The sequence below is a fragment of the Vulpes lagopus genome, chromosome 3 (assembly GCF_018345385.1).
Source record: "Vulpes lagopus strain Blue_001 chromosome 3, ASM1834538v1, whole genome shotgun sequence".
In the NCBI taxonomy this organism is placed as follows: Eukaryota; Metazoa; Chordata; class Mammalia; order Carnivora; family Canidae; genus Vulpes; species Vulpes lagopus.
In genome coordinates, this window is record NC_054826.1 from 14,840,791 (window position 1) to 14,854,578 (window position 13,788).

General features: G+C 44.0%; 1 protein-coding gene across 7 annotated transcripts in view; it reads left to right on the forward strand.

Moving 5' to 3' along the window:
- RAI14 (retinoic acid induced 14) overlaps nt 1-13,788 on the forward strand; it is a 136,573-nt gene that overhangs the window by 79,266 nt on the left and 43,519 nt on the right. For 5 of the 7 annotated variants that reach the window (XM_041747707.1, XM_041747706.1, XM_041747705.1 and 2 more), the window contains one exon: nt 2,170-2,300. In XM_041747707.1, the coding sequence (XP_041603641.1) occupies nt 2,170-2,300 (131 nt within the window). Of the gene's footprint in view, nt 1-1,789; nt 2,039-2,169; nt 2,301-13,788 lie in introns of those variants that run through there. The other 2 variants (XM_041747703.1, XM_041747704.1) reach the window with 2 other exon arrangements.

Sequence of the window (13,788 nt, forward strand, 5' to 3'; positions counted from 1 at the left end):
TATTTATTGTGTTCTTTCTTTTGCAATAGGAAGCCTGACTTGTCATTGAAGATAAAATCTAATGTTGGCAGTGTGAGTGTATTGATAGTTGTAGAAGTGTGGATGACATTGGCCTAGACACATTCTTAAGTTATAAAAATGTTTAGAGAGCTGTCATGGAGAGCTGCCATGGAGAGCTGCACTGTTCTATAGGATAGCCTCTAGCTACGGGTGCTTGAAGTCTAAAATTAAAAATTCAATTCCTTAGTCACACGAGCCACATTTCCAGTGCTCAGTAGCCATGTGTGGCTAATGTGATACTGACCTTTTGGGCCAGATAATTCCTGGTGGAGGTAGGGGACTGGCCCCATTGACTAGATGTCAGGACAATCAAAAATATCTGCAGATATTGCCAAATGCCCCCTGAGAAACAAAATCATCCCTGGGTGTGGATACTTTGCCTAGTTTGTCCATTGTAGATATAAAACATTTCTATTAACAAAGACAGTACTGTTCTAAAATAATCTCCAGCAAAGTTTGGTTGGGGGGGCATTTTATAATTTAAGCATTTTGAGCTTTAGGGGAATCAGAATAGTCATCTGGTTCAAAACCATGGTAAACTGAAGCACTGAGAGGTTTTTGGGTGACTTAAGGTCTATAGCATGCAAGTATCAATCTAGAGTGTTAGATTTCATGCAGCCTAGAGAACAGACTTCTGATTTTCATTTAAACCTATTTCCTCATTCCTCTATTCTTGCACTCAGTGGGAGGAAGAAGTCCTGAGAAATGGGACTGGGACAGTCCTGAGACTCCAAGCAAATTCCTTACCTAAACCCTGCACATAACTGTTTTACTCCTCGTGGCCTGTGGCTTTCTCTAAGGCCCCGCCTCTAGGCTGGGGTCAGAGGGCTGCCTGGGACATCTTGTAGATCCACCTTTGCTATCTCAGAAGATGGAGCCCATTTGGGTTTCCCAGTTCCATCGGTGCAGAGACATTGGGAACACACTTCTAGGGCCTAGGGCCATGGATGCTTGTAGTCCTGTAAAATTCCCTCTCTTTAGCTGTTAAATTTCCAGGGTCTCCTCTATTGGCTTCTGTACAGTGGTCCATGGCAAAGCCTTTAAAATGAAATGCCTGGCAGTTTTTAATCTTCAGAGGTCACAAGAAAGTAGCCCTGCAGAAAGTTTTAGGGAAGGAGAAGAAATCTTTCTAAGGTTGTTGGTATCCACAACCAGAAAGTTGGCTTAGCTAGGAGAGGTCTGGAAGGCAGGGGAGCCTACAGAGTGACTCAGGGGCTTGGATCTCTTCTCCCTACATTAATCCTGTACACCTCATATACCTCTCCATGACTCTTCTTCAGTCATTAATTTTATTCTCTCCTCTGCTCCCAAACCTTCAGTGGCTCATTGCTGCCTTTTCACACATGAAACTTCTTGGCCTTATACTCAAGGCCCCTTTGTTCTTGTATGGAGATCATCACTTTTCCTTTGTAGGAGTAAAAAACCAGTTTTTATGCCCACGAAAGCTTTACTGTTACTGCGGTTCATAGAACGATTCCGTTGGCAGTGGTGGAGGCTTTGCTCAAAGCTGTTTGATGTTTAATAGCTTGCTCAGGGAGAAGTTTTGTTTCTGGTGATACTTTGTTGAGTTGGTAGCCTGGAAAACTCCTTAAAAATCATTATACAGCTCAAAAATCAGAGGGCCCAGTGATCAGGCCAGAAAGAGTGGCAATGAAAGCGGACGAAGAGTTTTGTGTAAATAAACCCTCGAGTAACCTTGAGCCGTTGGCCAGTTTGGTTCTGTAACACTGTGGGCCCAGTGAGCTGTGGCCCAGGTCAAAGGCCCGTATCCTGAGGAGCCAGCTGTCAGAGTTTAGCTAGAAATGAGCTAATGTGTAAACTGGCCCTGAGGTCTTTTCAAGTGGCTTCATTTTCCCAGCGTCAGGGGAAAGAAGTGACTTTATTTCAGAGTTTGCTGCCCAGCTGCTGTTTTATTGAACTGTTGATGTTTTCCTTTGGGAAACCGGTCTTCTTGAGTGTCTCCACAGTGAAGGGGAAGGTATCTGATTTGGGGGCAGGTTTTGATTTTAGTGATGAGAGGGTGGGGATCGGAGGGACCGGAGTCCTGCTGGTCAGCATGACCGTGGCCACTCTTGTTCACTAGCTCTGTGTCTCTCCTTTGCTCCCCAGACCAACGAGTGGAACAAGAATGATGACCGGCTGCTACAGGCTGTGGAGAATGGAGATGCGGAGAAGGTGGCCTCCCTGCTGGGCAAGAAGGGAGCCAGTGCCACCAAGCAGGACAGCGAGGGCAAGACTGCGTAAGCTAAAAAAAATTGGTTTCTAACTGTAGTGGTTCTGGGTTCTCAGTGTGTTCTCTGGAATCCTTGGAATCCATGGGGGAACTTCACAAATGCCTTTAAGGAGACTTTGTCAAAGTACTGTCCTCCCCCACTCCTACCCCTCATGTTAAAATATGTAAGAGGATATTCTGATTTGGTTCCTGTCTCTTCAAGTTCCAAACTGCACGTTGGGCTTTACCTTGGGTGGCTATATTTGTTTTTAGGTATAACCAAAAATTACACTAGAAAAGAAATAGCACCGAGATTGCAACCAATCAATAGGTAGTAAAGGAATCGTACATTAGAAACAACATAAAAGAGGGTATTTTTTTTCATAACCCTCAGGCTTTACTATTTATATCATTATTTCTTTTAAAACCCTTTCCTTAATGTAGATCAGTAATTACATGAGTAGTATGAATTTTGCATTATAATTTGTCATTGGTGGTACTTTAGCCCACCATAATTAAAATTATATATTTGATTAAGTATTTGTGTATGTGTGTGTGTGTGTGTTTATTTGTAAGCATCCTTACTCTGGTCATATTGTAGAGAGAGGTCATTGACTTTGTGGCTAAATAGACTTCTAATCTGGACTTCATCACTTATGAATTGTGTAGTCATTGAATATTATTTAATTTAAATTGGAGATGACAGTATTTATTTATTTATTTATTTATTTATTTATTTATTTATTTATTTATTTTTTAGATGACAGTATTTAACCACTAGGGTGGTGGGATCTCTGGGTGGCTCAGCAGTTTAGTGCCTGCCTTTGGCCCTGGGTGTGATCCTGGAGTCCTGGGATTGTGTCCCACATCAGGCTTCCTGCATGGAGCCTGCTTCTCCTTCTGCCTGTGTCTCTGCGTCTCTCTGTGTCTCTCATGAATAAATAAATAAAATCTTAAAAAAAAATAACCACTAGGATAGTTACAAATATAAAACAAGATACTGACTTTGGTTAGGGGCCCCCAGAAGCAGGTTCTGAGACAAAGATTTGAGTATAAGCTGTTTCTGTAGCCAGTTCTCCCAAGAGCACACAGGAAAGGCCCGAAACTGACATGGTTTGTCACTGACAGGTTACTGCTATTGGCAACTGGAACCCAGTCCTGCTAAGACCTCTGGGAGTCTCTTTAGACTCAGAGTAGGGGTTGGCCAACTATCTTTGTAAAGTTTTAGTGGGATGTAGCCAAATCCATTGATTTAGCATTGACCATGGCTGCTTCCTTACTGCAAAGGCAGATTTGAATAGTGAAGGCAAAGACTATGGCTTACAAATCCTAATATAGTAACTCTCTGGCCCTTTGCAGAGCTAGTTTCCTTACCCCAGGCTTAAGGTACATCTCAGAGTTATCCTGCCCAAGGGGTAAGGAAACTGGGGTATGTATTCCTAACCACTTGTCCTTCCAAGATTAAGTGCTGCCCTTAAGGCCCAGTGTGCTCATGGGCAGAACAAGTCGAGGAGGTTATGAAAAGGGTTATGAATAGCACCTATAGCTATAGATACCATATGTAAAGAGCTAGCAGTGACCCACAGTAGGTGCTTGATAAAGCCAGTTCCCTTTCCTTCTTATCCTAGATGAGTGGTTCTCAATCCTGGCAATCACCTGGGGTGCTTTAGAATTACCTGGGGTGCTTTAAAAAAAAGTATCGATGCCATGTACACTCCAGATGTTCAGAAACATTTTATCCATTAAGGGGCCCAGGAATGATTTTTTTTTTCAGAATGAATATTTTAAAAAGTATCCATGTAGGTTCAACCAGAGAGAATCATCATTTAAAAACTAGATTGATACTAGATTGATTGATAGAGTGTGAGAATAAAAGGCAAATTTGCAGGAGTTTGAGTATCACATTTTAGCAAATTTTGCTGATGAGACCCTCTTCCTGGAACTCATCAAATCTCATAGCATAGACCCCAGTTCGATTGTTTGGGGAGCCACAAGATAGCTTATGGAGTTGGACTCTAGGTAGCAGGCTAGTCGATGTGCAAGGGGAAGAGGGAGGTGTTCTCAGGTTAGAGTCTGGTCCTCTAGGAGCTGGGCCTGCCCCTCTGCCAAAGCCCTAGGTTGTGCTCCCTACCATCAGCCTCAGTTTGACTTCCCAACTTTGCAGAGGCCTGTCTCTCAGATGTGGGGCCCAGGGCCGTATTCTGGTAGGTTCTGACTTGGTAGGCAGGACTTCTAATAGCAGGTGGGCTTTAGTTGTTGGCTAACACTGTGTTGGACGAGTTGGCTGCTTAACCTTATATAATTTTTAGTTCTTAACCCTCTTGCAGTCTAGATTGTAATTTCCGGGAATCCCTGGGTGGCTCAGCGGTTTAGCACCTGCCTTTGGCCCAGGGCGTGATCCTGGAATCCCGGGATCGAGTCCCATGTCAGGCTCCCTGCATGGAGCCTGCTTCTCCCTCTGCCTGTGTCTCTGCCCCTCTCTCTGTCTTTCATGAATAAATAAATAAAATCATAAAAAAAAATAGATTGTAATTTCCTCGACAAAAGGGGGCTGTTACTTTGCCGTTGATCCCTATGATTATATCATTTAGCCCACTGCTCCAGCTTGTAAATACTCAACAAATATTTGTCAAATGCATTAATTACCCTTTTCCCAGGATGCCACATTTGGAGTCCGTGCTTTCTGAGCCAAGTGGCAGAGGCCACACTTCTAAAATCTAGTCATGAGATTTTTGGTGGTAGACAACTTCTTGTCCCACTCCATAGCTTCCTGGGCTCCTGCTGCTTCCAGTTTAGCTTTGCAGGTACCTACACAAACCACCTTTGATAGCCATCCCAGAGAGATGGGAGATAGATGTTTCTGATAGTTTTTTTCAAGACAATACTCACGAAAAAGAAGATAGACAATTTAGGTTAGCGGCTTAGTCACAATTGTGATCACTTTAATATATTTGCACCTTTTTTTTTTTTAAGATTCTATTTATTGGGATCCCTGGGTGGCACAGCGGTTTGGCGCCTGCCTTTGGCCCAGGGCACGATCCTGGAGACCCAGGATCGAATCCCACGTCAGGCTCCCGGTGCATGGAGCCTGCTTCTCCCTCTGCCTGTGTCTCTGCCTCTCTCTCTCTCTCTGTGACTATCATAAATAAAATAAAATAAAATAAAATAAAATAAAATAAAAAAAAAAAAAAGATTCTATTTATTTATTCATGAGAGACTCAGAGAAAGGTAGAGACACAGGCAGAGGGAGAAGCAGGCTCCATGTGGGGAGCCTGATGGCAGAACTTGATCCCCAGACCTGGGATCATGCCCTGAGCTAAAGGCAGATGCTCAACCACTGAGCCACCCAGGCGTCCCCATATGTACCTTCTTAAAATAAGACATTTATTATGTGTAGAGTAGATGGCCAACCAGTTAATTTCTCTCTTTCTTTTGGGAAAATATACGTAACATAAACTTTACCATTTTACCCATTCTGAAGTACACATTTCATTGACTCTAAGTACATTCACAGTGTTATGCAAGCATCATCAGTTAGTTCCAGAAATTTCTCATCATCCCAAGAGGAAACCTTGTACTCCTTAAGCAGTGACACCCCTCAGCCTACCTAACCGCCCCTGCCCCCCACAACCACTAATCTGCTGTGTCTGAATTTGCTTATTCTGGATATTTAATATAAATGGAATCATACCACTGGGCCCCTTGTCTGTGTTTTTTTATTTTTTATTTTTTTCACTGAGTGTAATGTTTTCAAAGTTCATCCTTGGCTGTAGCACACACATCAGTTCTTCATTCTGTTATCTGTTAATGGGAGAAATGCATTCGACAGTCTACAAAAATCACCCCCTCCATTTTGCAGATGGTAAAACCAAGGCTCATGTGATAGAGCTCTCCCTGAGTTAACTCCAGAAGCAGTCTACCTTTGCCACTGTACTTACAAGTCCACCATTATTTTGCTTTCATGACACCTATGTAGAAAGTTAGAAGAACTGTTTAAAAACAAAAAGAGAGGGAAGGTCATTTTTTCAGTGTAAGATTTTTCATAAATAATCACCTGTTAACAATAACTTCTGCTTGGAATATTCCTTATGATGATTAAAGTTATTAAGTCCTGGGCAGCCCTGGTGGCTTAGCGGTTTGGTGCCGCCTTCAGCTCGGGGTGTGATCCTGGAGACCCGGGATCGAGTCCCACGTTGGGCTCCCTGCATGGAGCCTGCTTCTCCCTCTGACCCTCTCTCTCTCTCTCTCTCTCTCTCTGTCTCAAATAAATAATCTTAAAAAATAAAGTTATTAAGTGCTAACTATAAGAGTTTAATTAGAGGTACCAGAGTCAAACCTATCTGGCTTCATACTGTCATTCAAAGCTAGTGGTTTTGGTATTCGGAAGGAGGGGGTGCTGTGGGGTTGGGAACCATGCCTCCTGCCCCTTTGGTATCATGGAATCATACAAGGCCCAGACTCTTTTGTAACAGGAGCCCCAAGCAGTGTTGTCCCTTTGGCTTCTGTCCTCTCCCCTATGGAGGTCTACACTTCCATATATGGGATAGTCTAATCTGTGCCTTCCTGCCCAAGTGTATGTGCATCTCCTTCACGCTTGAAGATTTTTCTCAGGCTGCGGAGACTTTTCCTTTGTCCTGTCCCATTCTCTCCACATGCATTGGTTTGGTAGCATGCCAATGAGTAACTTCCTAGGAGCAGTTCTTAGTCCATGACAGACCAAGGTAGTGCGTCCCCTCTGCTGAAGCTCTTGGCAACTCCAGCCCCATGGAGCTTGCAGGGCCAGGATCTGTGGACGTGTACAGAGTGGTTTGCAGTTGTCTCTAAAGGGTAAGGCCAGATCACACACTTGAAAGTTAGGTCCTTGCCTCAGTCTCTGCCTACTTGTTTGGGTTTCCTCTTTGACTTACACACATCCCTGTCATTTAAGAACTTTAGTAATATCCCATTTTATAATTTTGTTCGATAATGTACAACGTTTCCCTATTGTGCAACCTCTGGTGCCGATTTGGGCTCTTGGGGCCCTCCCACCAGCCCTACCATTACTTCCCCAAATGTTCTCTTGCCCCTGCCCTCTCCTGGAGGGGGGGCTGTTGGCCCCCTCCCCTCCCCTTATGTTTGCCCAGGTTCTGTGTCCAGTCCAGGGTGCCTCCTCTCTGGTGTTCTCAGTCCTTTTAAATTTTTTATCTTCTCTTTGAAATACTGGAATCTTGATCTACAACTTGACATATTGTATTGAAAGAACAAGGACAGAAAAGTCTTGGCAGCTTAAAAATACCTTTGTTTTTTGAAAGGCTTGAGACCCTTACAATGCAGTTATCTCCCTGAAGACGAGGATCGCGTGATTTTTATTGTTGTGTTGGTGTCTCCCGTAGTTCCAGGCAGAGAAGAGGCATTCAGTCAGTGTTTGTAGATGTGCCTTTTCATCATGATCCTTATGGGGAAAATACTCTTTGTTAGTGATAGCTCATGGATAAATTAATTAGGTGTGGATTGACTTTGGGTTCAAGAGGAAAAGAACAGCCCTGATGAACATCACAACCTGCCACTTCTTCCAGTGCAACTTAAAGAGAGAAATACTCAGCCTTGACTACCTAAAGAACCAGATGGCCCAGAAAAATCCCAAAACGAGGTGGCAAGGGCAGCCATCTTGGTGGACATTGTGCAGAAGCCTCCATAACCCAAGGTCAATAACTGGAAGTGTGGTTTGGTAATTCTTCAGAATTTCAGTTTCTTTCTGGCATATTCCCTCCAGGGAAAGATGAGAAACTTTGTCTGAAAATGTTGTCCCTCTAAAACTGATCAAAGAGGGGTTAAAAAAGTAAAAGGCAATTGAATGACTGGAATTCATTTAGGAACAAGTAAAAGAAGGGTGCTGTCTTGGGTCAGAAGAGAACAAAATAGAGCAGAGCAGAGAGCTGTAGCCGCAGCCTGTGTTTATGGGGTCAGGCTCGGCTTCCCTCGACCCCTCTGTTCTCTTTCCGCAGTGGAGGTGAGGATGTGGGAGGCTATCATTGCCCTCAAACTTCTTACCATAGAATAGTCTAATTGTTTCAAGATGCTTTCCCCTACATTTAGATGTGCATTTAATTAAAGTTATGTATGTTTGCCTTAGGAACAACCAGACTAAATAAAATCACTGCTGGGACTGTAGTATTTGAAGAAATACCACCCAGGCATGTGCGTACAGACTACAGACATATATATATGTATGGTGTGCATACATAGTCCACATTTCAGAAACCTGATCTTTCTGTTTTGAAAGCAAAAACTTGTGCTAGTATTTTTAGATGACTCCATGGAGCTTAAATATAAAATAGGGGAAGTAGGGACGCCTGGGTGGCTCAGCAGTGGAGCATCTGCCTTTGGCCCAGGGCGTGACCCAGGGGACCTGGGATCGAGTCTCACGTCGAGCTCCCTGCATGGAGCCTGCTTCTCCCTCTGCCTGTGTCTCTGCCTCTGTGTCTCTCATGAATGAATAAATTAAAATCTTTTTTAAAAAAAATAGGGGAAGTAGTCCTTGAATTCTGCACAATCAGTACAATAAAGGGTTTCTCTGTCTGGTGGCTGGCTCCACTCTTTTCTTGTTTTCTCAGAGGAGGGATATAGCAGTTCAGTCTTCGAAATCAAGTCATGCCGTCTGGGCCGCTTTCTCCGGATCGCACAGAGGGCTGCCAAACTCATTTACCTAAAAGTACTACATACTTGATGTGTAATCGCAGCCTCCTTCCCTGGGAAATTACCTTCCAGGCAAAATCACCCTACGTCTGGCAAAACCTGTTGGTATTTGACAGAGGGATAAACTGAAGGATATAATTGCTCTGTTACATATGCGCTTGCTCTTGGTCATGTAGATTTTTGAAGGTGATAAAACTTCTGTTCCTATTTTGCGAAAGTGCCCAAATGATTGCTTAATTAATCTTCCAGTTTGGAGGTACTCCCTTCCCTGCATTTATAATGTTCCAAACTCCGGTAAGCACATATAAAAGAAAGAGGAATACGGCCTTAGCCCACAAAATGCATAGCATCTAGCCAAACAGACAAGACCAGTGAAAGCACTGGAGGGTAATTAAGTGTGGAACTATACAATACTAACCGTAAGAAGTTCCAGCTGGGGAGAGATGATGGATCACTGGAGGAGCCAAGAAAAGCTTCCTACCGGAAGGTGGTCTTGAAAAGTGAATTGGGCGGATATTGGGGTGGGTATGGGGGCAAGGAGGGGCAGCGCAGGTGTTGATCACAGCATGAATAGAGCCTACCCCAAATTGAAAAGAAAGGTGATGACGCCACGGTTATGGTTTCCTTCCCTTCTCCAAATGCTTATCACTGGAGGTCCAGGTCAGGGCCCCACCTGATGCTAGGTCGGTGCTTCTCAACTGCAGTCCCATTAGAATCACCCGGACAGCTTTGAAAATACTGGTGTTGTCACGCTCAGAGATGTGAGCATGTGGGGTGTGGGGTGGTTGGTGATTGGCGTGGGGTGCAGGGTAGGTATGTTGGGTTTTTTTTTAAAGCACCCACATGATTTAAATGGTCAACCAAACTGAGAACTCCTGTGTTTGACACTCCGCTGTGAGACCCCAGTTTCCTTAGCTCCCAGCTTCCCAACAGGCTTTACCCAGTGATAGGTTCCAGGTGGGCTGAGGAAGGCCTGGGGAGCCAATGGTGATTGATTTCTCCCCCCAGCATGCACACATGTACATGCACATATACATAATGCTTGTGCACAAAATAAAATGGCAAATTTGGACTTATGGTAAATTATGTTAAAGTAACATAAGACACAGGGTCTTTAAAGAGAAATAGTGTTGTATGTTAAAGCTGAACAGATCTTATGGCAAAATTGTGCTTTAGAAGGAAGACTTGAAACCACAGTAGTGCAAATTGATGAGAACAGATTTGGAAATTAAAAACTACATCAGTAGGGGCACCTGGCTGGCTCAATTGGTAGAGCATGTGACTCTTGATGACAGAGTTTTGAGGTCAAGTCCCACGTTGGGTGTAGACGTTACTTAAAAATCTTAAAACAAAAAAAACAACAAAGCCAGGGATGGTGGTTGAGTCTGCCTTTGGCTCAGGTCATGATCCCAGGGTCCTAGGATTGAGTCCTGCATCAGGTGCCCCACAGGGAGCCTGCTTCTCCTCTGCCTCTCTCTGGGTGTCTCTCATGAATAAATAAATAAAACCTTTAAAAAAAAAAACCAACATTGATGAAGTATTGATGGGATCACAGGATTTTTCAGTTTAGAACTTTTCAAAGCTACATTAAGTATATTGAGATTGAAAGGACCTCAGACATGCAAATGGGTCACTGTGGCTCAGGTTTGAAGCAGGCTGTCCATGTCCTCCGCCGACTGGACTCCCCACGCACAGAGGTCAGGAGAGCCTGGGAAATGCAGTTCTCTGTGAGCAAGGGCCGATGGGCATAGATGTCAGCACATGCAGTGACCTCCACCCATCCTAAACCCACGAGAGCGAGCACCTGAAGCAGGAGGTTCTCAAATGGACAGCAGCCAGGCAGCTTAAGCATGAGGCCTATAAGATCACTTCTCATGTGCCCATTCTTCAGAAACACCCGTGCTTTCTCGGGGCGGGAGCTAAAATTTACACCTTCCACCACCACCACTCATCCACCAAGTCTTGGTACCACTCAAGGCCCAGGCTTATGAAGCCTTTCCTAATTTCCAAAGTGGCTGAGCTTGCTCTTGATGTTGCTTCTCTTAAACCACCAGGATTTGTTGGGTCTTGGTTATGTAGGTACTTCTCTTATCCCTGTTATTCGACTATCAAGGTTAGAGCCCAGTCTTACCCAATTAATAAGAAAGGAGTTGCTATTAATCATGTTAATATTGAGTGACCCACCACTGGACTAGGGGCTGTTATACGTGTCATTCATTCAGCGTACAGCTCATTCTTTCACCCATTTTAAAGACCATGTCAGTTTCCCATAGGTTTTTCTCCTATGATGCTCTCAGTCACCCTGGAATAATTTATGAGCAGAAAGTGTGGGTCAGGAAGCTTCGGGAATTTAGTGCAAATAACCCCCCATTCTAGGCCCTAGGTTCTAGAGTCCTGGGGGTCTTTCATGAATATAAGAAACAAATCCTTGTCCCAATGGAGATTTCATCAGGCCCAAGGGCTATTTCTAGACCACATTTATGAAACCAAACAATCTTGAAGAAAAAGAGCCAATACTCAGCTTCAGTGTCATGGGGTTTCTTAGCTCGGAGTATGTGGTCTTTCATTTCAGTGTTTCCTCCTCCCCAGGCCCCAGGAGAGCTCTGTCCCCAAAGCCGCATTGCTGATTCCGTTAGCACATCGTAGGCTCTCAAAGGACAGTAATCCTATTTTTACACCCTCTGTTTTCTTTATGCCAAATCACCTTTCATTACGTCTATGTGAAACATCGAGCAGGAGAAGGCAACCAGTGTTTGCATTCCTCAGACTTTCTGCTACATCAGCTCCTAACAGAAGCAGTGAACAGAGTCCCCGTGAGAGCTGCTTCTGAAATGGCTGGGAGCCACGCAACCACCGCACTCCTCTGCTTGTGGGGATTTGTCTCTGAGCCCATAGAGTTGGTCTCTGGGTTAGAGTAGAATTCCGGTTTTCAAGGCTTTTATAACGAGAAGCTATGAGACAGTACTGCTTTCCTGACCCTCAGATTATAATCTGAAATGGAAATCCAGATCTTGGAGGATTAAGGATTATCCCACCATAGTATCTAGTGTGAGCTAAGCCTCGTTTGATCCTATGAACCAGATGAGTAAACTGAGCCCAATCAATTTGAGACAGTCTGTTGCACCATACCCGGGGGATCGCAGAGTGGAGACCCAGAATATGGACTTTTTAGTCCATACTTCTTCCCACCATGCAAATATCCTAAAAATGGAATATGTATCAGAATCACCTGGAAGGAGGTTGGTACAACACATTGCTGACTCCACCCCAGAGTCTGGACAGGATCCTAAGAATTTGTATTTCTAACAAATATATCTGGGTGATGTGGCTGCCACTGTTCTGGGGACCATGCTTTGAGAATTATGGTACGATACGATGTTAGGGAGTAAAACCAAGCTTCTATTAATGTAAGTTTTAAGAAAATGTGGTCATGCCAGTTTATGTGTGTGTCTTGGTTTAAGGAAACTCAGAAACTTCAGACTGAAAGGCAAATTCAAAACTAAAGATTTACATTAACAAAAAAAAAAAATCATGTCTACGTGCCAGGAAAATTGCAACAGGCAAGACAAAATCTCTGCTTTTGTAGAAAGTGTGGTCAACTGAGGCAGACAACACATGCTTCTTTAATATAATGTCAAGTGCGTTGAAGAGAATGAAGAGGCCAGAGGCCACTTTTGAGTAAACTTGGGAAAGGAGGGTCTCTCCGAGCAGACCCCTTCATTGGAGGAGGTTGCTGAATGGAATGAGAGGTTAAGCCATGTACTTTTCTGGAACTATCATCCTGGGGGAGGGAACAGCAAGGTGAAGCCCTGAGTTGGGAAGGTGTTTGATATACCCAGGGAATAGGGAGAGAGCTACAAGGTGATCTCAAAATGGAAACCAGGCCTCTTCATGCAAAGCCTGGTGGGTCATGGGAAGGACTTGGGTTGAAATCCTAATTCTGAATACCTAGCTTCCTTCATTTAATATGATTTAGTATCCATTTTTTCCCCTTCCAGAAATAGGTCTTACCAAAAGAATGCAATTAAAGGATAGGTGATTTGAGGTGTTAGGGAGATGCTGATGCTCTCCAGGGATTACGGAAAGTTGGTTATTATTATCGTGAAATATTTTGGAATCTCACTGACCATAGTGACCCATCCTCTCTGGGAAATAAAGGGTTTTAAAAGAAAAGAAGGGATATGGATTTGTTTGGGAGAAACTGCTCTTAGAGCCAAGGCAGTGAATTCGAGTCCTGCTCTTTTACATATTTACTAACCTGTCTGAGCTTCAGTGTCTTCATCTGTGAAATGAGGACATTGGATCGGCCTATTCTTCTGGAACCTTCCAACACTCTGGGACTTTGGGTGTGGCTAGTGCTGGTAAGGTTTGATGTGTGGTCATTTCTTTGTGTGGGCATGGTGGTTTGCTTGATTTGAGGAGTGAAAATTGGTTGCAGAAGCTGTGGGAGGAATGGGAGGTCCGAATGAGGTGGCCAGCCTGTTGCATTCTTGACCTCCCCCTGCCAGCCCCTTTGGGATTGAGCGCTGGGATTTAGGGAAGGGCAGCAGTTTGGTTTGGGAGAAATTTTCTGTGAATGAATATGCTGGAAAAAAAAAAATCTTTCTCAAAGGAGCCTTGTGAGTTTGTATTTCCTCCAAAATATATGTTTCAGCTGGCAGAAACCAGAATTGTTTATTACTCTGAAAGATAGAAGGAACTTTCCAGGCCATCACTCACGGGCTTCGGAATAGCAACAGCTCCAATCCCCTTTGGGTTAAGAGCCTTGAGAACTATTCCAGCCTCCTCCCGAGGCGTTTATTTCGGGAAGGTTCGCAGGCCAGGGACCTTTGCTGCGGGCT